The sequence below is a fragment of the Gorilla gorilla genome, chromosome 6 (genome assembly GCF_029281585.2).
Source record: "Gorilla gorilla gorilla isolate KB3781 chromosome 6, NHGRI_mGorGor1-v2.1_pri, whole genome shotgun sequence".
NCBI lineage: Eukaryota > Metazoa > Chordata > Mammalia > Primates > Hominidae > Gorilla > Gorilla gorilla.
The window spans coordinates 53450728-53474817 of record NC_073230.2 but is presented as its reverse complement, the minus strand read 5'-3'; the positions used below and the strand labels follow the sequence as shown (position 1 = coordinate 53474817).

General features: G+C 44.1%; 1 protein-coding gene across 2 annotated transcripts in view; it reads right to left on the bottom strand.

The window, feature by feature from the left end:
• Positions 1 to 24090, bottom strand: part of ADCY1 (adenylate cyclase 1) — a 147407-nt gene that overhangs the window by 69641 nt on the left and 53676 nt on the right. For both annotated transcript variants that reach the window (XM_055347810.1, XM_055347811.2), the window contains exon 5: positions 3934 to 4061. In XM_055347810.1, coding sequence (XP_055203785.1) covers positions 3934 to 4061 — 128 coding nt within the window. The remainder of the gene's footprint in view (positions 1 to 3933; positions 4062 to 24090) is intronic.

Sequence of the window (24090 nt, the reverse complement as noted above, 5' to 3'; positions counted from 1 at the left end):
CAGCCCCACCTGGATTCATGCTGGAGCCTCACTAGGCCCAGACATTTGACAAAACGGGTCCTAGACTCTTCCCAAATGATCGATCTGCATGAAAAAGGACTAGATGCTAGGCATGGGAGGCCTAGGTTTACAGATCAGAAAAGGAAAATATGTCTATCCGTTTTTCCCATAGGAATAAACATTCTTCAAAGCGATAAAACAAGATCTTTCCCACTTGTTCAACAAGGGAAAGACTTTCTCCAGCCTCAGAAATCAAGACCCAGCTCTGGCTGCATGCTTACCTGCACCTGCAGCAATTTCTTTCTTGTGCTACCAGCAAAGCATCGGCCTGAAAAGAGGCTGACAATGGAGCCCCAACACCCACCTTCTATCAGAGCAGCCTCTAGAACCACGGAATCTGCATGGGATGCTTCAAGAATCTTCCAACCAGCCAAACCATCCTGATATGATTTGGCTCTACGTCCCCCCCCAAATCTCATGTCCAGTTGTAATTCCCAATGTTGGGACCTGGTGGGAGGTGACTGGATCATGGGGGTGGATCTCCCCCTTGCTTTTCTCATGATAGTGAGTGAATTCTCACGAGATCTGGTTGTTTGAAAATGTGTAGCTCTTTCCCCTTTGCTCTCTCTCCTGCCGCCATGAGAAGATGTGCTTGCCTCCCCTTTGCCTTCCGCCATGATTGTAAGTCTCCTGAGGCCTCCCAGCCATGCCTCCTGTATAGCCTATAGAACAAGTCAATTAAACCTCTTTTCTTCTTAAATTACCCAGTCTCAGGTAGTTCTTTATAGCAGTGTGACAACAGACTAATACACATCCCTTATGTGCCTTAGGATTTCCTCTGCCCACTCAGAATTCCCCAAGCCTGGAACAGACCTCTCTGTGGGCCTTGGAAAGGGACACATCTGACCTGCAGGCCCCTCTCCTTCCTGGTCACTCAGGCACTGAGCCTGCCACCGAGGACTCTATTAAAAGAGGAAGTCAGTGGGCAACTACTGAAATTGTCTTGGGGCATGGCCCACTCCTTTGGAGATGGGAAGGGCTTTCTGGAACAGAATCGGACTCAAGACAGGAAAAAAATGCAGTTGAGAGTGCAGACCTCGCTACTGAGGAGTGGCGGGGAGCAAACAGAATCAGTGTGCCAGCTGCGAGGCCCAGCATGGAGCCCTGCGGGGAAAGGTTAGCTCTGGCCACTTCACCTGTTCACCTGAAACTTTGTGTTTCCAAAGTTTCAAATAAAACACTCCACTCCAAGGTAGGAGGAAGAGAAAGACATTATATAAAGTGTCCTCCTCTGCCTGGGCAAGCTCCTCCTGTTGATAAACATATTCCATCCTGCATGTGCAAGGCAGGGACACACACAGCCCAATGTGGCTGGCAGGGGATGCACCAGATGCCAAGATGGTCCCAACAGAAGGCCGGCCATGCAGAGCACACACTGGTGGGTCCCAGGGTCTGTGACAGTCTGAGGAGGAAGAAGGGTCTGTTTGGCTGGGAGGCATCTTCCGTGCTCAGTCTTCGGTGGCTTTTCTTCCGGTCCAGAGCCAGGAAGCTGAGTGACAGGAACTCTGGCGTGTAGAGCTTCCTGAGGCCCTGGGAACACTCTGGTAATCAGGAGCCCAAGCAGACAGCAGCTACAGGAGGCCCAGGAAGATGCCCCTGGCACTAGGGTAGACCAGTTTCAGGTAGCAGGGCTAGAGATGTGGAGCTGAAGGCACCAAAGCCTGGAGAATCTCACAGACTGAGAGCCAGCAGCTGGAATGCCAGGAGAGCTGGCCAAGAGGACACAGGTTCATGGAGCAAGTGAACCAGAAAGTGGAGCAAGCCAGGTGAGTTTGCAGCTCCAGGCAGCTCCAGGCCAGGTGCAGAATCAGAGCGTAGACGCAGGGCTTCCTGGGCAGTGGTCAGGAAGAGGCGCGTCTGCAGAAACAGCTTATAACCCACCAACATGCAAGGCAGAAACAGGAGTAGAAGGAAGGACAGCACCCTTTAAGGCCCAGAACCTCAAGCAAGAGATGGGGTGTTACTGAGCACAGGAGCATACACAGCCAGGTAAGGAGACCAGGGGCCAAGAATAAGCACCAGACCCCTCTCAGGAGGACCCCGGTCGGCACAGTCAGGGTCACCAACCTTCAAGGGCACAAGGCCATCCAGTTCAGCTCCACGAGCCACCTGGTCAGCCAGGTCAGCCCACATCATTCAACTCTGCTTGTGTCTGTGCTCAGCACTGAGTGGGGGCTTCACAAATATTTACTAAGCAAATGGACTGACATCTGTCTCCTTAAAGCATCCACCTACAGAGCCTCATTTTCCCCCAAGGAGATCACACAAAACCAGATCTGATATGATATATTATCTATATACACACAAATAGCATATGATATGTGATGTGATATAATGTTATTTATGACATAATGTGATATGTGATCTATTAAGAAATACGAAAGACAGTTATATGACGTGTGATATATGATACAATATGTGATATATTATATGGTAGATTATGTGATATGTGATATGATATGTGATATATATTATATGAAACATGATGTGGCATGTAACATATATGATATACAAGTGATACATGATATAAGGTGATGTATGATGTCATCTGAGATGCAACATACAATATATATGATATGCTGTGATAACACCCCATCCTTTCAGAGAACAGGTGATGGTCATCACCTCTAAGTCTTCTCCAAGCCAGGCATCTTTCCTTCCTTCCTGCTTCTGCCCAGCATCTCCTCCAGCCAGGCTGCTTTTCTCTGGGGCAATGGCTCTCTGTTAGGCTGTGTACTGAGGTCAGCTGAGGGGGCTTTTCCACTCTCAGTCCTAGATCACACTCCAGACCAGCCACCTCGGGCTCTTGAGGTGGAGCTACCATCAGGGACTTTGGTTCTCACAGGCAACTCCGACATGAAGCCGTGTTGGTGAACCGCTGCCCCACAGGGCTCGGCTTTGCTCATGTGTCCCTGACACACAGGTGCCAGAAGTGGGCACAATGCTTGAGGTGCCAGCCTCCTCCCAACCGCCTCCTTCCAGTCACACTGTCTGCAGGAGCACTGCATGGGGCAGCCCACGAGGCAGTGATGCGGCAAAGGGAGCCAGCAGTCTCGCCCCATCTCTCAGCCTAGCTGGGTGGGGTGTTTGCCTGTGCATCCTTTCACCTGCAACTACCCATCATCTCCCTACAAAATTCTTGTGCTACTACTTTTCCGCTCCAGGTATGAAGCTATGCCCCAATCCCTGTTGGCCCCATCTCATTGGAGCATACCCACCTCTCCACATTTTGAGATGTTTGTTTGGATCTACACTCCATACATTAGCTCAGCCTTCCAGCTCCGCACCTTCCCTAACTTGACAAAAACATCTGTGTCTTCATCCCAGTCTCTGATAAGGACAATGACAACATAAGACTGACCAAGAAATGGGCAGGCCTGGCCTCACAGGTGTAATATTCATTCCATGAAGACTCACCTGCCCCGATCCCAAGCCTGTCTCCCCACACAGAGAGCATCTGAGACCCAGTTACCATGCTGAGTGAAGAGAAACACACACATTTACTTCCTTTTAATAGAGAATTCAGCTAGACTGGGGCCAAACCTTTCTGTATGTCTTATCTGGCTAAGCTAAAAACTAATTTATTTTTGTATGACTCATGCATACCTGACAATATGCAGGATTCCTGTGGACAAAGAAATACAGCCACACACGAAATGTAAAGGCAGGGAATCACCGAAGCATCCTTTCATGCTTTCCTGAACCCAGCATCCTCCTAATGCTGGCATCATTCTCTGCAGCCTCACACAGACCCATCAGGACAAAGCGAGGCCCTGAGAGGGGAGCCCACATGGGGCAGAAGGTGGCTCAGCTTCTAGGATTTCAATGTGTAGATGCCCCAGGCCACTCCTCTCAGCCCCATGGGGTACTTACGTGATGGTATCAATCATGTCGAGCCCCATCTCCACACAGCAGTGGGCATGGTCAGTCTTGGGCTGGGTGAGGCCCGACACACAGTAGTAGCAGTCCCCGAGAATCTTGATGCGGCGACAGTGGTTCTCCTTCAGGGAAGGGCAAGGCACATGGTAAGAGACAGCACTACAGTGGCTGTGAGCGCCACTGCTGGCTCCACCACCTCTAGACACTGGTGGCCACAGAGCGCTGGCAAGACATGCTGCACCTGGGCCACCACCTTCCCGCCCAGGCCACACCCTTGTGTGGTCAGCACAGTCTTGAGGGTTGGGACCAGGCTCACATTGATCTCCTTCTCCCTTTCCCCATACGTCGCTCATGGCCTCTTTCCCCTTCGGGGGTCCATCCCTCCTGTCTTCTTCACTGAGCCAACCCTACAGGATGATCATTCAAGGTCCGGCTGGAATGCCACCTCCATGGGGCATCTTCCCCAACTCCCTTTATTCCCATGGCACCTCCCTTAACCGCCATGCAGACCATCACGGACAGCCCTCTGGAACGTGCTAGATTCCCCCCAGCAGCTGCTTCTCCCCAGGAAGCGTGGACCTCTCACCCATCTGGGTGTCCCTGGGGCTTCTGACCTCCCCACCCACAGGGCACACTCCCAGGAGGCAGAAGGCTCTGGCCAAAGCTGAATGTCCATCTGCTCGTCTGTACAGTGGTATGAACAGGAACAGCAGCACCAGCCTCGCAGGGCACACGGAAGGTGGAGAGAGTTAACTCTAAGACCCTGTATTGTCTTACTTGGATCAATCAGTGTCAACTGGGATTATCATCACGACTGTTGTGTTTATTTCAGGGACAACATTAAAACAGCAGCTCTAAAACATTTCCATTTCAGGACCCCTTTATGTCTTGAAATCACTAAGGACTCACTAAAAACTAAAACTTTTTGTGTAGGTGGGTTATAGCTACTGATATTTAACAATAAGAATTTTTTCATGTACAAATGCATTTAAAATAATAATGAATCCACTGCATGTTAACATAAATAACATTTTATGAAAAATCACGACATTTCCCCAAACAAAAGACAATGAGTGAGAAGCACAGTATTGCAGTCCACTTCTGTGAGCCTCTGTGGTGCCATCGTCTCCAGGGCAGACAGTGGATTCTGTGACCCCCTTCTGCATCCAGCCTTCGTGCTGTGCTATCTCTGCAGATGCCCGTGAAGGAACCAGCCTCACACAAGCACAGTGCTGGATGAGGAAGGACCTCACAAGTCCCCTGAGATGGTCTTATAAGGCCACAGAACTCCTTCAGCCACTCTGAGAACACATCGGTGGCTTATATTTAATGTGAGCCTTTGGTTTCTTACAAATGACTGGGGCCTTGCAGGTCCTGTTGAATGCTGAGTTAACACAAGTGCATTTGGAATGAGAATCATCAGCTCTCATGACCCCTGTGCTCATCTGTGCCCCACATTCTTAAAGAAAAGGAACCAGGGCCAGCACAGAGTGAGTCAGGACAGGGACAGGCCACACCGACCGCTGGGAGCCCCAGTTCCCAGGCTGAGCAGGGATTGGCCTAGCAGCTGAATGGCCTGTCCATGGAAGTATCTTCCCAGAGCTGAGCAGACAGCTGATGACCCTGCTGCTGTCCTGAGCTGCCCTCAGGCCTGGCGTTGCAGGGACCTTGAGAGATGGCCCTGGCCACCGCCCAGCATCAGAGGAGGGGGCGCTGTTGGGCATACAGTTGGCTCTCTGCCCAGCTCCTTCCACCACTGAGCCTCCCTCAGCACTCCAAGACCATGGACGGGAGAAAAGGGGAGGAGGTGATCAGAGATTTCAGTCTGTGAGATGGACACTGAGGCCAGCCTTGTAAAGCCCAGGGTCCAAGTCTGCTCTGTGAGGGACCGGCAGGCTCCTCCTGCTGACAGGGAGCTGGTCACAGAGAGGCTGGTGACAGTCCAAAGACATCCACGGTCTGGCCACTTAGGGTCCCCTCCATCTCTGCATGACTGTGACAACTACTTAGCCCTTAGAACCCTGGCCTCCTCATCTGCAGAAGGGGGCCTTCCCACCTGCCCTCATCCCCCAGCAGGCTGAGCTGCAGCTGACATGAGCCTGTGTCAGGGGCCTGGGAGCATGAGTTCAGAGCTGGGTAGGTAGGTCCACTCCACCCAAGGGCAGGCTGCTTGGCCCCACAGTGCTGTTTCCCAGGTGTCCAAATGTTTCAAAGGGGTCAGGATATGCCTGCTTGGAGGACCAGTGATGATCTGGGCAAGGGTCTCTGTGCAGTGGCTGGCACCATGGTTACTGTCACTGCAGCAATGACAGGGCCTGGAACCACAGTCAGTGCTCACAGAAAGGACCGTGTCCTGTCCCAGGGAAGGTACAGCCAAGAGGCCACAAAAGTGACCTGGACACAGGGTTGCTGCCTGGTTCCAGTGCCAGCCCCTCAGGGCCCAGCTTGAATGACCATTCACTGGACCCCAGCGTGGGCTGCCAGCGCCAGTCTCTGTCCTGCAAAACTGAAGGCAGGACCCCTCAGGGACTCACCAGGGATGCGACCGGACAGCCTTCTCAAGCCATACTCACCAGAGCCTCCAGGCCCACAGTCAGCTCTGGGCTCCCTCCTGGGACACTACCCTGTCCCCACTGGCACTGCCCTGGTGTGCCCTGTGCATTCAGGCCTGCTTCCAAACATCCCCCAAATGTCCCCAACGGTCAGACACAGGCCTGAATGCACAGGGCTTGCCAGGAAGGGGAAGCGCCCACACCTCATACTCAGGCTTCCTCCACCCAGCCCTTGCCACCTCCCACCCCCTCCCTGAGATTAGAAACCCCGTGGGCACTCACAACCTGTGATGATAGCCCTGACACATCAGGATTTCTTCTCGGAGGTCCCAAATGAGGGCTCAAGACCCCTCTGGGAGCCCACAAGAGCCACAATGCCCACTGGCTGCTGGAACTCTTCTTGCACATGGTTTTGGGAGGGTCGCCAATCCCCAACTCTAAGGACCTGTGCTCTGGACATCGAGGACTTTGAGGGTGATGTGGGTCCCTGATCATCCCTGCATCTCATGTGCGTGAGTGGACTCAGGGATTGTGGGCAACTACTAGTGTCCCTGCCCCCACCTCAGCTCTGAGCTGTGTTCCCAGCATCTTTCCAGGGTCCCGTGGTTACCAGGGCCTCCTGGTCATCTCTGTGAGTCCAGAACAAGCCTATCCCTGGAGTGGGACAGGTGTGCAGGACAAGGCTGCTGAAGGGATGAGTGTGCATGAGTGAACAGGCCAGTCAGATCTGATGGTAGCAGGGCCTCCAGGGTAAAAGGCAAAGGTGGGGCCTGTCAGTACAGCTGCTCCAAACAGCCCACCCTGTCAACCCAACTATCCTATTTGACACCAAGACTTGGCATGGCCACCGCAGAAAAGGACATTGCTGTGGGGCTGGCTGGGGTGGAATCTTCAATTACCATCCCTACAGGAGTCCTATGTAAAAGGAGGCATAAATAGCACATGGGAATGAAGGCTAAAGAGATGCCCACGGAGCCTCAAGTGTGACCATCACTGCATGGTGTGGGCGAGCTGTGAGTGGGGAGAACCTATCTCTGCATGAGGACCAAGGGCAAAGCCATCTAGCACAGGCTATCCACATGCACATGGTCATGTGGCAAGGCCTTACAAGCAGATGAGAGCTTGTGTATTCTAAAGAAATTGTCCAGAACAGTTGTCTTTAGAACAGCAATCCTCTCCTAGAACCTGGGCAACTCATACCATACACACATGTGTGCACAAATCCAGCTCACTCAGCATCACACATGAGTCTCTGGAAACTGTTCTGAGATGCAAAGCTGAGAACCCTCCTGGGCCCTCATGGCATCCCTTTCCCACCCACCTCCACCACGCTGGCACTAGTGGAGACAGCTTAGGACAAATGTTGAATATATTGCTTTATTTTGTCTTTAATCTCAGAGGCCCTGGCTTTTGTTAGCAAGCTTAAGAGATCAAAAAAGGTATTTCTAATTGGTTTTAGTGTTTCTGATTTTAGACTCTTTTGTATAAATATGGAAAGTCAGCACCTAGAGTCCACTGCAATAAGCACCACAGGAAGTGTTGTGTCTCCTCCAAAAGAAGAAAGAAGAAGATGAGATGGAGGGTTGGCAGGGGCTCAGAGGCATGTTCGGCCCTAAGGGACAAGAGCTGCCCCCTCCCTCCCAGGCTTGAAAGGGACAGGACTACAGGCAGGTGACATGACAACAGAAGCTTCTCAGTACAACAGAGCCACTGCAGGAGAATCCAGATAGGAAAGTCTCCTGATTTGCTCCAGGTGTGGCCTAAAGAGCTGCGGCCAGTTCGCAGACAGTCTGGGCCCATCATGGCCTTGACTGAGCAGGCAGCCACAGAGAAGGGTCTAGAACAACAAGGGCTCACATAGGCCAGTGCACTCTGAACCTGCCCAGCCCCAGGACCCGTCCCAGAAGGGCACAGAGGTAACGTCTAGAAGAAAGCAGAGGGTCAGTGGCTCAGGAAGATCCACTGCCAATTCCAGAGCTCTGACATGCCCAGGCCACTCTAGGGCCAGCTCTAAAACAGTAGAGTCCAGAGAGGACAGAGGATGACACATGGACTCGCACACTGCATCCCAATTCTAAGAAAACAGATACCTGGGAGAAGGAGAGGATGAAAAGCCTGAATCAATCCAGTTTTTGCCTGAAAGTGACTGCATCCAAAACCCAAACTGGCCAAGTCCAATTAACTTGGTAAGACTGGAGTGTTTGGCTATCAGCGGAAGAACGAAATAAGAAATTTTAGAAAACCCTAGAGGAAGCTTCCTGCTACAGAGATAGCGCAGAAGAGCTGAAACACAAGAACTCTGCAGACACCTGTTCATCAACAGGATCAAATCAGGTCCCCGGAAGCCTCCCTGCCTCAGGGGAGGACTGAGGAATCAGCATGCCCTGTTGGGAAGCACTCTCCAGGAACAGTTTCACAGTGCATGCACTACCAGCATCAAAAAGGAACCAAAAGGAACCATGGAGGGGCAAGGGGAAACCCAGCACAAACATCTAACTACACGCACGGGAGGAACAGTGGGCAAGGGAGCGGTCTCTCCATGTACCTCGACTTCGGTTTTTTACTGTGGAACTGAACCATGCAATTATTTTATGTGCCTAAAAAGAAAAATTAAAAACAGTGATACCTAAAAGATCAAAACCAAAATGAAATAAACCTGTTACCAGCATGACCACAGAGAGAAGAATTATTCCAAGCGATGAGAAAATGCATATTTGACTGTATGTCTGGTAGAATATAACGCGAGGACAAAAATAACCACAAAGAAATCTCCAATTGCATTCAGCAGACTTATTGTTGAAAATAATATTGGCAATGTTATTTTGAGCCTACTATATATGGAAAGATGAAACAAATAATATTACTGTCATTAGAATTTTCAGCATCACCAAAAAGATACAAATATAAAAATCCAAGGAGTGAAGTGAATTGGAAATATCAATATAAACTCATAATTTATTTTTATTTTCCTAAAAAAAAATCCTATCTCAATGCCCTAAAAAGCCTCGGACCAATTACAACCCAGATTATGGTGCTGAAAAACCATTTCCCACTGAAAGAAACCAGGCCTTCTAGAAAAATGATTAGTCTGAAGATGCTGCTCAGAGGTGACTGACCTTAAAAAAAAAAAAAAAAAAAAAAAAAAAGACAGAAAACAGAAAGTAACCTGAACAGGCTCCCACTTGCCAAAATAGGAAATTTAACACCAAAAATAAAAAAGACGGCAATAGATCAAAACACATCAAATTTTTAAAAATCCATGACTTCATAACGGGGTGCTGATTATTATTTTGAAAACTGGTAAGTAAAAAGAATTGAACATTTACTATTTTTGAGAATAACCAAATAGCTGAATAAGTATTCTTTTTCAGAAAAAATCATGAGCTAATAATGCTGAAGAAATTAGGGAATTAAAAACCTCCATCTTGCAAAGTCAAATGCAACACAAAATGTCAGCCATGCTTGCAAGGCAGCTGCTATAAAACCACTGGGTGCAATGTGGATGGGAGACCATTGATGGACGGGTCTCACTGATAACCACTCCACCATCAACCTCAACCTGGCAAGAAGAAAAGGAGCCAGCACCTGCCTGCTAGAGAGAAGCAACAAGAAGTGCACAGCCACCCAGGGAAGGGTTATTAAAACAACAACAACAACAACAAAAGCAGATCCAAGAAACTACTAAGTCTCCTGAAGATCTACCAGTTCACAGAAGCCAACAAGGGGGCAGGAGGAGCACATAAAAAAATGTCACAGAGGATGGGGGGCCAAAATGGGAGGGGCACTGTTAAAGACTAAAAGGGAAATCCCAAGACTAGCTAATTCCTAGAAACAGTAAATACTTTCACATGCAAACCAACCCATCCCCAGTCCATCCCCTGACCACCCTTTGTCTAATCTAATTCTCACCTACCTGCCCTAAATCACCCCCTGGCCAGGTACAAACCAGGGCCCACTCCTATAGCCCCGAGCCCATGCACATTATTCAAACTATCTAATCCTAAACCTGATAAGCTGCTTAACCTGCCCCACCCCTTCCTTACCCTGAAACCACAATGAAGGCTCAAGGCCACACTGTCTCCTTCCTCCTTCTGCCTGCTGATGACCTGGGTGCTCACTGTGTGGCCCTGTTTGGCATGGCATGCATGCCCTCTGGTCTACAGGCTGTGAGTAATAAACTTCCCTCAATGGCACGGGACTGTCTGTGTCATTGTTCAGTCACCTCCAAATATTAAAATCTTGCAAGACAATCAAGACATATGTCCATCTCATTTGTATCCTGGTTGGAACAAATCAGCCAGGATGAAAAGACATTTTTGAGACACAAGGGTGAACCGAGCCCAGACTGGGTTTTAGAGATGATGTAACTTTCATCAGTTTGGTTGGGTATGATAATGGTATCGTGGTGGTGCCAGGTCAAAAGTTCTCAGATGATAGAGTTAAAGGATTTATGGAGGCAGCAAGATGATGTCTAGGATTTGAGGGAAGGCAGAGGGTAGAGACCAAACAAGACTAACCAGACATTAACAATTGTTGGAGCTACATTACGGGTGAGAATTCACTTCAGGCCTCCAGTGTGGCCAGTTTTTTAGCAGCTCACAGAACTGGGGTATGGGAGCAGCAAAGGATGTACAGACTCTCCAGTGTCCTTTTCACATTTTATAGTCATAGAAACCAAGACATGAGGATGACGTGGGTGCAGTCCTTGCAGCTGCCTGGTGATTCCTGGCCTCGGAATCAAGCCCAGTGAAAGGATCCACAAGGAGAGCAAAGGCTGGGAGGGGCTGAGGAAGTATGGAAGTGAATACACAGCTCCATGAACCTGAGACTTGACAGGGACAGCTCTGTCTCCTGGGCTAGCTTCCATGAGTCCCTTTTGGAAATATCCAGAGTAAACACAAAATAAATGAAAAATAATGACCTCACTAACACAAGCCATAATAATGTCATCTTTGGCAATTAAAGGTTGAACAAAATGGTCAGATTGTGAGATACAAAAGGGACCCCTCTTAGGGGTATGCAGGACCCCACAAGCATGGAAATAAAGGAAAATTCTGAGTTCCTTCAAGGGAAATTCCAGGCTCCCAGCTAGCCCTGAGAGGTAAATGAGCAACTTGATAAGCAAGAACGTAACAGTAGCTTAAAACAATAGCCAAGGAAGTTAAAGTCACTTTAACAATAGTTAAAAGTTAAAGGATGTTTGGTCCCCTATAGAAAATAAAGATAACATCTTAACATATGTCCCTGAGTTGTTTTTTAGAAACCTAGTCCCCAAATGGATATGCTGGTGACCTCAAATAATGGAGAACTGAGGACTGAACTCTGACTGCCAATCTTTGTCCTAAATTTCTTCCTTAAGGGCCTGAAGGAAGTCACACCCACAAGCCAGAGATGACATTCTTTTCTGTTGCCTCGACATTTTAAACAAAACTTCTCTTCTTTAACCAATTAAAAATCAGAAAATCTTTGACTTTGACTCTACCTAGGAGTCCTATTCAAGATATCCCTATTCAAGATATCCCATCTTTTTAGGCCAAACCAGTGTATAACAACCATGTATCAATTTATATTTTGTCTGTAACTTCTGCTTTCCTGAAATTTACCCCTGCCTTTAAAAACCTTGCTTGCAAGCCATTGGAGAGGTTCTGTCTCAAGCGGGAGCTGCTCAATTCTCCTTGCTTGGCACCCTGCAAATGAAGGCCCTTCTTTCTCCTGCTGTAGATATTTCTCCCTCCATGTAGATATTTTGGCTTTACTGTGCTGGGTAATCAAACCTAGGTTCAGTTGAGTAACAACTGCACCATAAAACCATGAATGTTCGCCTTGTCATCTATGACCAGGAGGCCCAGTACTGTGTCAGCCTGTAGGAGGATTCTTAAACCCGGCACAACACTTGTCCTATATTCCCTTAAAGCAAATTATATGAATGCAAGCGATCCTAACTTAAACACTCATTAAATCATTGCTCAACTACTCCTCTGTGTTGGGTCCCCATGGATCAGAATGTCTACTGATGTGTCCATGTTTGGGGTCAGCACAGACTTTCAGAGGCCATCAGTTGGCTCAGCATATCCCACAGGATTACTTAGATCCAGGTAGCCTCAAGCCCAGTCCAAGGAATGGGAATGTCTCATGGGGGTTGTCTAACCTCACCACACTGACCAGTCTACTCTTGCACTGATCCCCATCAGGGACCCGCCTGTACCATCTGAAATCTGAATGCATCTCTGGCATGTGCCAGGAAACAGTCACTGTGGGGCTGAGAACTTACAACAATGTGAGGTGCTCTCATTGGGAAAAAAATGTTCCCAGAACGGTCTTGGAGTTATGACCAGAACTAAGGGGCTGTGCTCCCATCCACTTGAGAAATGGGATCAGGATGAGCCCCAGGCAGCCCAGCTGATAACCTGCCAAGCTAGGATTGTCTTATCTCTGCAGATGGCACACAGTGAACCCCTCCATGCTGCCCCACAGTCTTCTGGAAATGGATGAAGGAACTGTATGCTTAGTTCAACCAGTTCATGTTCCTGTTAAGAAAACTGACATCCAGAGAAGGGGCCCTGTCCCTCCACAGGTGAAGGTGAAATGAGACTGGGCCTTGGCAGGTGTTTCTCATCAATTCAAAGGGGTGTGGCCAGTCTCCCAAATATACATGGGTATTAAAGCATATGTAAATCTAACAAGTATCCAATAAATGGGGAAAAGGTCAAAAATATTGTTCACATCTGTGACTATCAACCATGGCTAAGGAGGTAAATAAACCATCAGCTACTATCGAGACTAAGGCAAACATGTTCTGTGTTTGTTTAACTTCCCACAGAGACCTTCATAGAGAAAGATATGTTTGGACTGTAGCTGTGTGTAATCTTCCAAGCCTGCACGTCACAGGGGCCACTTGCATCACCAACACAAGGGCCTCAGACATATGACAAGTTTATCTGTGGGACACACATCCCATGTGGTCCTACTTCATGGGGGCCACCTGCATCTCCAACACCAGAGACTCAGAAACAGGCCCTTGCAGCCATCAATTATACAACCTTGAGCCTACAGTCTAAATATGACCCATCCTGGCTACCAGTGGGCTTCAGTATGCATGGACATCTGGCAGCCACGACTCACTATAAACCATTAGAAGGAAAGGTAGCTCTTTCCTGCATATAATGCCCCTATGGAGACCAAAGCATTTAAAAGACATGCTCCATTGCTGCCATACTCCCAGACACAACATGAGCATATCTGAGGGACACGCATCTCACATGCTCCTACTTCACGGGGGCCACCTGCATGTCCAACACCAGGGACTCACACACAAGACCAGCATATATGAGGCACACACATCCTCCTACGTGCTCCTCAAAAACTGACTCAGGCAGATTAGAGTAAAACATACACTTGAAAAATACGTAACACCAACAATGCACAAAGAAAAAACAAACAAGTAATACAAAAAAAAAAAAAAAAGGAGCAAACTGGGTCATTCCAATTTTGAACTTTCAGGCAGTTACCTCAACAAAGGGAAAAAAGATTCAAACTGAACTTCTGAAGATGAAAACTAGAGTGTCTGAGATGGAAACTATACTGGATAGAATTAATGACGTGACATACACTGCAGAAGAAAATAGCTACTATCCAAATGAAATAGAAAGGAAAAGAATCCAAAAATTTTGAAGAAAATCACCAATGAGCTACAGGCTCCCTCAAGAGTGGAACTCCCTAATACATGTGGAACTGATGTCCCCGAAGGAGGAAGAGGAGGAGTCATAAGATGTATTTGAAAAAGGATCACCCAGATTTTTTTTTGTTTTTTGTTTTTACAAATTTGATTTAACTGTAAAACTACAGATGCAAGAAGCTCAACATACTGCAGGCATAGGAAACATGAAGAAAACTCAAATTCACATCAAAATCAAATTTCTTAAAACCAGTGATGGAAAGAAAAAAAAGTAAACAGAGAAGACCTATTTCAAACAAAGAAAGACAGTTGATGGTAGACTTCTTATTGGAGACAACATGAGAGAAGACAATAGAACAACATCTTTAAAGTTCTGAAGAAAACAAAGCAAAACTGTCAACCTAGAATTCTCCATGTGGTGAAAATACATTTTAAAAAATTAAGGCAAAATAAAGAGTCTTTCTGAAGTACAAAAACTGAAAGAGTTCATCACCAGCACACCAGCACTACAAGAAATGTTTTTTAAAATTTTTTTATTTATCTTTTCACACATAGGGTCTCAATCTATCACCTAGGCTGGAGTGCAGTGATGTGATCATAGTACGCTGCAGTCTCAAACTCCTGGGCTCAAGTGATCCTCCTGCCTCAGCCTCCCAAATAAGTAGGACTACAGGTATGTGCCACCACACCCAGTTAAGTTTTTTCTTTTTTTCAGTAGAAATGGGGTCTCATTATGTTGTCCAGTCTGGTCTCAAACTCCTGGCCTCAAGTGATCCTCCCACCTCAGCTTCCAAAGTGCTAGGATTACAGGTATGAGCCACCACACCCAGCCAAAAGAAATTTAGGCAGATATATAAAACGCAAAGAAATATAGACTGCATAAATGAATGAAAAGCAAAGGAAATAGTTACTACATGAATAAACAGATCAGATATTTTTACTGTTTAAATTGCTTTGAAAGAGAATTGACTGTGTAAATAAAACGTAAAATGGAGTTTATAACACTAGAAAAAGTAAAATGTATGGGAACAACGTCATAAAGGCCAAGAAGGAAGAAACAGATGTATATAATTGTAAGTTTCTTATGCTGTAATTAATAAATCATGTGATGGTAGACTGCTAAATGTTAAAATACCTATTATAAACTTTAAAGCAACCACAAAAATAACAAAATAAAGAATTATACTAGTAAGCCAATAAAGGCAGTGAGATGAAATCATAAAACATAATAAATTAGCAAAATGGCCAAAGAAAACAAAAAAGGGAACAAAGAACAAATGAGACAAAAAGCGAATGGCAAGGTAACAGACCAAACCTAACCACATCACTAATGCAAACGGTCCAAACACCCCAATTGAAAGCAGAGATTGTCATCTTAGGTAGAAAAAATAAAAGCAAAACTAAGAACAAACTTCAGATAAAAAGACACAAACAGGCTGGGTATGGAGGCTCATGCCTGTAATCCCAGCACTTTGGGAGGCTGAGGCGGGCGGATTCCCTGAGGTCAGAAGTTCGAGACCAGCCTGGCCAACATGGTGAACACCCTTCTCTACTAAAAATATAAAAATTAGCTGGGTGTGGTGGTGTGCACCTGTAATCCCAGCTACTAGAGAGGTTGAGGCAGGAGAATCTCTTGAACCCGGGAGGCGGAGGTTACAGGGAGCCAAGATTGTGCCACTGCACTCCAGCCTGAGCAAGACTCTGTCCTAACAAAAACAAACAAACGAACACACACAAACAGACTAAAAATAAAAGGATGGAAGAAGACACAGACCCTCCACATCCATGGGTTCTGCATCTATGGATCCAACCAACTGCAGATGACAGAATGTAGTTAGGCCTAACAAGGTTGCATCTATACTGAACATGTACAGCTTTTTTTCTTGTCATTATTCCCCAAACAATACAGCATAACAACTATTTACACAGCATTTATACTGTAGTAGATATTATAAGTAATCCAGAGAAGACTTAAAATATACAGGAGGATGTGTATAAAGGTTATATGCAAATACTATGCCATTTTTTATAAGGGACTTGAGTATCCAGATTTTGGTATCCATTGGTAGTCTTAGAACAATGCCCTGTAAGTATTGAGTGACAACTATTCTTTCTGACAATAGTCAAAGGAAAGTTGAAATGGCTCTATTAATATCAGACAAATGGGATTACAAAGCAAAAAATATTACCAGAATAAAGAAGGTCATTTCTTAATAATAAAAGTCAATTTATCAAGAAGACATAACCATTACAATTATGTTGGAGATTTTAATACCCCTCTCTCAATAATTGAGAGAACAAGTAGCCAGGAAATCAATAAAGATATGGAAGACATGGAACAATTCTACCAACCAATTGACCTAATTGGTACTTACTGAACACACTCTTAACAACAGAATTCTACAAAATCAGAGCACTAAACCACCAAAGTAAGCCATATTCTGGGCCATAAATTTAAGAGGATTCGAATAATAAAAAGTATGTTCTCTGACCACAGAAGAACTAAATTAGAAGTAAAAAACAAGATCTTTGAAATATCCCTGAATCACATCTCTAAATAACCCATGGGTTTGAAAAAAAAAAAAAAAAAAAAAAAAAAACCAAGAGAAATTAGAAAGTATTTTGAACAGAATTAGAAAAACACACAACATACCAGAAACTGTGGGATACTGCTAAAGTAATACTTTCAGGTAAGTTTACAACAATGAATTCTTATATTAAAAGACATAAAAAATGTTTAATTAATGGCTTTGGCATCCACCTTAAGAAACTACAAAAAGAAGAACAAATTAAACCCAAAATAACCAGAAGCAAAACAATAATACAGATACGAAAAGAAACTAAATAGAAAAAATAGAGAAATCAATCAAATGAAAAGCAGTTATTTTTTAAAAACTCAATGAAATTGATAAACCTGTAGCCAAAATGATCAAAGAGAAGACAAAACTTACCAAAACCATGGATAAAAGAGGTGACATCACTATAGATTCTACAGATATTAGAAGGAAAACAAGGAAATACTATGAAGAACTACCACCAAGCTTATTTAAGAAAAAAAAAAAACTGACCTCACTAGCTCTATTTAAAGAAATTAAATTTGTAGTTAAAAACTTTTCCACAAAGAAAATATCAGGTCCAGATGGATTCACTGGTAAATTCTACCACACATTTAAGAAAGAAAGAATACCATTTCTACAAAAACTATTCCAAAAAACTCAACAAAAGGAAATGTTCCCAAACTCATCTATGAGTTAAGCATTACCTTGACACCATGTACAGAATAAGAAAGCCACAGACTAATATCTTTAAGTAACATAAATGAAAAATTTTCTAAACAAAATTTTAGAAAAGCAAAGCCAACAATAAATAAGGATAATGCAATACAAATCCTCCTCAACTTCTGATGGGGTTACAACCCATAAATGTATGGTAAGTTGAAAATATTGAAAGTCAAAACTGTATGACTGATCAGGAGCTGTGGTTTGCTGCTGCCTCCCAGCATCACAAGAGGAAGGCACTTTGTATTGAATGTGTATCATTTTCCCATCATCTTAAAGTCAAAAAGCATATGTCAAACTATCATAAGTCGGGGACCATCTTTATGTCCAAGTAGGGCTTGTCCAAGGAACAAAAGGATGTTTAAATATCCTACCATCAATCAAGGTAATTCATTATATGAGCAGACTAAAAAGAAAAACCATATGATCCTTCCAATAGATGCAAAAGAATTAGACAAAATTCAACATCCATTTCTGATTCAAAAAAAAAAAAAAACTCAGCAAACTAGAAATAAAAGGAAACTTGCTCAACTTGATAAAAAGTATCCACAAAAAATCCAACTGGTAATATATTTAATGATGCAAGACAGAATGCCTTCCCCTAATGTTGGGAACAAGACAAGAATGCCTGCTCTTGACACTTCTATTCAACATTGTACTGGTGGTTCTAGCCAGTAAAAGAAAGCAAGAAAACACAAATAAAAGGCACCCAAGCGGGAAAGGCAGAAGAAAATCTGTCCTCATTTGCAAACAACATGATGATTTATGTAGAAAACCTATGTATACGGAAACCTACCAGAAATGAGTGGGCTCAGCGGAGTTTCAGAACAGTTTATCAATACAAAAACTCAATTGTACAGTTGGCCCTTGAACAAAACACAGGTTAGGAGTGACAACCCCCCACACTGTTGAAAATCCATGTATAACTTTTGACTACCCCCAAAAACATAGCTACCAATAGCCTACCATTGGGCAGAAACCTTACCAATAACATTAACAGTTGATTAACATATAAATAGGCTAGTATTTATTTAGGTTGATGCAAAAGTAATTGTGGTTTTTGCTATAAGTAATTTAAGTAATTACGGTTTTTGCTATTACTTTTTTCTTTTTTTTTTGCGATGATGTCTCACTCTGTCGCCAGGCTGGAGTGCAGTGGCACGATCTCGGCTCTCTGCAACCTCTGCCTCCCGGGTTCAAGCGATTCTCCTGCCTCAGTCTCCCAAGTAGCTGGGACTACAGGCGCCCGCCACCACACCCAGCTAATTTTTGTACTTTTAGTAGAGACGGGGTTTCACCACGTTGGCCAGAATGGTCTCGATCTCTTGATCTCGTGATCTGCCCGCCTTGGCCTCCCAAAGTGCTGGGATTACAGGCATGAGCCACCATGCCGGGCCTTGCTATTAAAGGCAAAAACCACAATTACTTTTGCACCAACCTAAATACATGTATAATCGTTTATGTATTCATGGCATACTCAAACTTTTCTTAATGTTTTCAATATTTCTAGGCTACGCAGTTCATCTGTGAGTTTTTCCAAACTATCACAAATCTCCAAAATATTTTCCGATATATTTATTGAAAAAAATCCATGTATAAGTGGATCCACACAGTTCAAATCCATGATGTTCAAGGGTCAACTGTATTTTGCTATACCAGTAATGAACAATCAGAAATTAAAAGCTAAAAATCAATAGCATTGGCCGGGTGCTGTGACTTACGCCTGTAATACCAGGACTTTGGAAGACCGAGGCAGGTGGATCACTTGAGGCCAGAAGTTCAAGACCAGCCTGGACAACATGGTGAAACCTCGTCTCTACCAAAAATACAAAAATTAGCCGGGCTTGGTGGTGTGTGCCTGTAATCTCAGTTACTCCAGAGGCTGAGGTAGGAGAATCACTTGAACCTGGGAGACAGAGATTGCAGTGAGCCAAGATCACACCACTGCACTCCAGCTTAAGCAACAGAGCAAGACTCCGTCTAAAAAAGAAACAGCTAGGAGCTACTTAGGAATAAATCTGATAAAATATATAAAATACATATACATTGGCCGAGCATGGTGGTTCATGCCTGTAATCCCTGCAACTTTGCGAGGCCAAGGCGAGAGTATCTCTTGAGCTCAGGAATTTGAGACCAGCCTGGGCAACATGGTGAGACCCTGTCTCTACAAAAAACAAAAATTTAAAAATTAGCTGGGCATGGTGGCATGTGCCTGTCGTCCCAGCTACTCAGGAGGCTGAAGCAGAAGGATTGCTTGAGCCCAGGAGGTGGAGGCTGCAATGACCTGTGATCACACCACTACACTCCACCTTGGGTAACAGAAAGAGACCCTGTGTCAAAAAAGAAAAAAGAAATACATATACACTGAAAACTATACATTTCTGAGAAATGTATAGAATTTTTTCTATACATTTTTTCTGAGAAAAAATTAAAGAATATCTAAATAAACCTAAAAAAAATGTGGTGTTCTTGAATCAGAAGACTATTTTTTAAACATTAATCCTCCGAAGATTGGTAACATAGATTCAACACAAATCCCAAACAAAATTCCACCAGCCTTTGTTACAGAAACTGACAAATTGATTCTAAAATTCACATGGAAAAGCAAAGCACCTAGAATAGCCAAAAATCACTTTGAAAAAGAACAATAAACTTGGATAAAGCACAGGACCTGATTCCAGACTATACATTATAAAACTACAGGGCCAGGGTGTGTGGTTTTTGATGTCAAGATAAACACATAGGTTAATGGAACAGAATTTTTTAAAATCCAGAAATACATTCAACTACATATGGACAAGTGATTTTTCTAACATTTTGGAAAGGGAATTCAGCAGAGAAATGATAGTCTTTTCAGTAAATGATTCTGGGACAATTAGATATCAAGATAACAACAACAACAAAAAATCCAGCTTTGACCCATACCTCGAAACATACACAAAAATTAACTCCAAATGTATTATAAACTTAAATGTAAAACCTCAAACTATAAAACCCCTAGAAGAAAACACAGGAGAAAATCTATGACTTTGGTTAGGCAAAGATTTTTACTTTATTTTATGTAGGTATATATTTATTTACTTTGCAACCTTACTCTGAGATGCAGGGATATGCAGGCTTGGCTTAGATAGCTGGCAAATGAAACAAATGATTGTGATTATTTGCGTATCTTTCTCATGTGAGTTTTCCTTAGGACAATGTGTATTTGTAAAGCTACGGAATTCACATGCGCACAAAAATTATGAACACACTATGTTGTGTTTTCACCTTATTAAACACTAATCTGATAATTGCATCTAATGCTTTGACTTTTTGTGGATGATGTTTGTTTTCAAGTTTGGATGCAGAGCTTATAAAATGGAGAATAAGTGAAATAGTACTCAATTTACTTGTGATATAGTATGTGCTCTGTAAAACAAGTATTTAAGGAAAACTTTTGTTCCCCTACTGGATTGTGAGGCAGACTAAGTCACAGATTGTATTCTCCTTACATATGCCCGTACCAGTGATTAGCAGTTTCCTGCACATAGCAGAATGAGAGGACATTTGCAGAGTTAAAATGGAATCCGGTTGCATTATAATGCTAATAAGGACAACGTTATTTGACAATTCTCTAAAACAGACAAAGCTGATAAATGGACAATTTCTAGCATCAAATGTTATCTGGTTATCTAAGAACTTGATGGGATTTTTAAAATGAGTTTATCATATCTTTATGTTAGAGGGTCTCAACGATTTTCAAGTTGGATTTTCAAATACCTGCATAATTTTAACAACACTGACCCCACTGATCACAGCTTTCCTGGTAACAATGATAATTATCATATATTGAGTGTAAACCCTGTCCTAGGCACTGTGCTAGATGCTTTAGACCTTTTATTATTTTACTTTCCATTATTTTACTTCTCACTAACCAACCAAAATAGTCATATTTAGTCTTATTTTTGAATAAGGAGACTGAAATCCAGAGAGATTTTGGATGGCTGCTCTCAGTGTGTGGTAGGCTGAAATTCCATGCCTCCCAAGACCCCCAGAGATACCCATGGTCAAATTTCTGGAATCTGTAAATGCAAACTTACATGGCAAAACAAAAAACAAAGCAAACAAAAACAAAGATCTTTCTAATGTAATAAATTAAGGATCTTAAAACAGGGAAACCATCTTGGATTATCCAGATAAGCCCTGAATACAATGACCTGTATCCTCATAAAAATGAGGCAGGAGGAAATTTCACACACATACAGAAAAAGGGAAAGAGAGAGGGAGGGAGGGGGAAAAGGCAGAGAGCGAGAGAAAACAGAAGAATGAAGAGGAACAGGCAGCAATATGAAGACAGAGGGAGACTGGCCCACAAGCCAAGGAATTCCAACAGCCAACAGAAGATGTAAGAGTTAAGGGACAAATTCTCCCTTGGAACCTTCTGGATGGAGTATCGTTCTGCAAATTATCTGGATTTTGGCCAAGCAATACTGATTTCAGAATCCGGGCCTCCAAAACTGCTCTCAAAGAAGTTTCTGTTGTTTCAAGCCACCAAGTTTGTGGTAATTCACCACAGTAGCCTTGGGAAACCAACACACAGTTACAGTACTTTGGGCAAAGACTTTTTAAATACAACACAAAAGTTACAATGCATTAAAAAAACTGATAAATTGGACTTCATAAACACTAAAACTTTCTGCTCTTCAAACAACACTGTTAAGAGAATAAACAAACAAGCCAAAGTCTCAGGGATGATATATTTGATGGAGGACTTGTATGCAGAACATATAAAGAATGCTCAAAACTTCACAAAAAGAAAAAAGTCAACCCAAATAAAAAGAAGTGGTCAAAAGGTTTCAACAGACACTTCACCAAAAAGATATATGAGTGGCCAATAAGCAATGAAAAGATGCTCAACCACATTAGCTATTAAAAAATAGGAAATTAAAACCACAATAAAATAGCACCACATGCCTATTAGAAAAAAACTAAAATTAAAAAGACTGACCACATCAAGTGCTGATGAGGATGTGGAGCAACTGGAACTCACACACTGCTGATGGGAATGTGAAATGCTACAATAACTCTGAAAACATTGTGTCTGTTTCATAAAAAGTTAAGCATACATCTACCATGTTTTTTAGTCATTCTACTTCTAGGTATTTACCCAAGAGAACTGAATACCCATACATAGACTTGTACATGAATGTTCATAGCAGCTTTATTTGTAATAACCAACACCTAGAAATAACCAAATGTCCACCAAAAAGTGAATAAACAGACAAGCTTCAGTACAGCTACAAAATGGGATGATTCTAAGCAATGAAAAGGAATGAAGTACTGACACATGCAACAAGTTGGATGAATCTCAAAACAATTACGCTCAGTGAAAAAAAGCCAGACAACGTAGAGTACATATTGCTTTGTTCCATATATATAAGATTCTAGAAAATTCAAACTTATTTGTAGTGATAGAAAGCAGATTAGTAGTTGCCTGGACACAGGGAGAGAGTAAAATGAGAAGTGGGAGGAGACAGGGATTGCAAAGGGTCTGGGAAACACTGGAAGATATGCTCAGCATCTTGACTGTGGTGATGGCTTCACACATGTGTACATATGCCCAAATGAACAGAACTGTACACATATGCAGCTCATTATCAGTCAATCATACCTCCAAAGTAAGGAGCCCTCTGTGCCACTTAGGACAGTGGGAAGCTGAGGAAAGGTTTGAAACAGGAAGCAGAGCTCCTCATGCTCACCCCATGAGGAGCTGCTGCAGAAATCCCGGTGAGGTGTAACATATCCCAGAGGTACTGAACCACAGAACTCACACGCATTATCGGAAGGCAGGCACTAGTTAGGCCACACGTGGTGCAGTTTGTTGGAAGAAAGAAGCATGCCAGGTTGCAGAAGACACAGTATTATGTAAACCTTTCCTAGGAAAACTGACAGATTCCCTTTGTATTCAAAAAGTCATCCACACATATTCAAGAACTCTTCTTAATGAATAATTTTCCTAAAGACACCAAAACACGGCCCATGGGCTGTCCTGCCTTGGGGAAGGGCAGGGGTGCCTCCTCATATACTCCCCATGTTCCCCTTCCTCCAGAAACCACTCACCCGCCACCCTGCTAGAGTCTGGGCAGGTCACTCTGCAAGGATCCCAGGACAGGGAAACACTTTCCCTGCTGTGTGAAGAAAGATGTGTTTCCATTCTGTCCATTACAAACTGTGCAGGGGTCTGGAGGGGCTAGAGCATGGGCAGGAGCATGGAGATGGATGGCGGAAACCGAGGTCTTCAGGCAGGGAAAGCGAGAGGCTCACTTGGCTGGAAGGTTGGGGTGTGAGGAAAACCCATGGGGTCAGAGTGGACAATGCCAAGAGACCCACCTCTGAGGCCTAGTGGCCTGTATACGAGCACAAGCTTTAGAGAGTGGCTCTCAGCCTCTGGCCTGCAAAATCCAGGGCAGTTAGCAAAATGCAGATTCCTTATCCCTAAGACTCTGATGAGTGGTTCTGGATCTGGCCTAAGAATCCACCTTAAGGTGTCCCACGTGACATGACAATTGCTTCTCAATCATGTGCTGAGAAATAGCAAAGAACCTCCCCACCAGGAGCCTGCCAGGGGCAGCCTCATGCTCAGCCATGGCTGTGCATATGCGAAGTG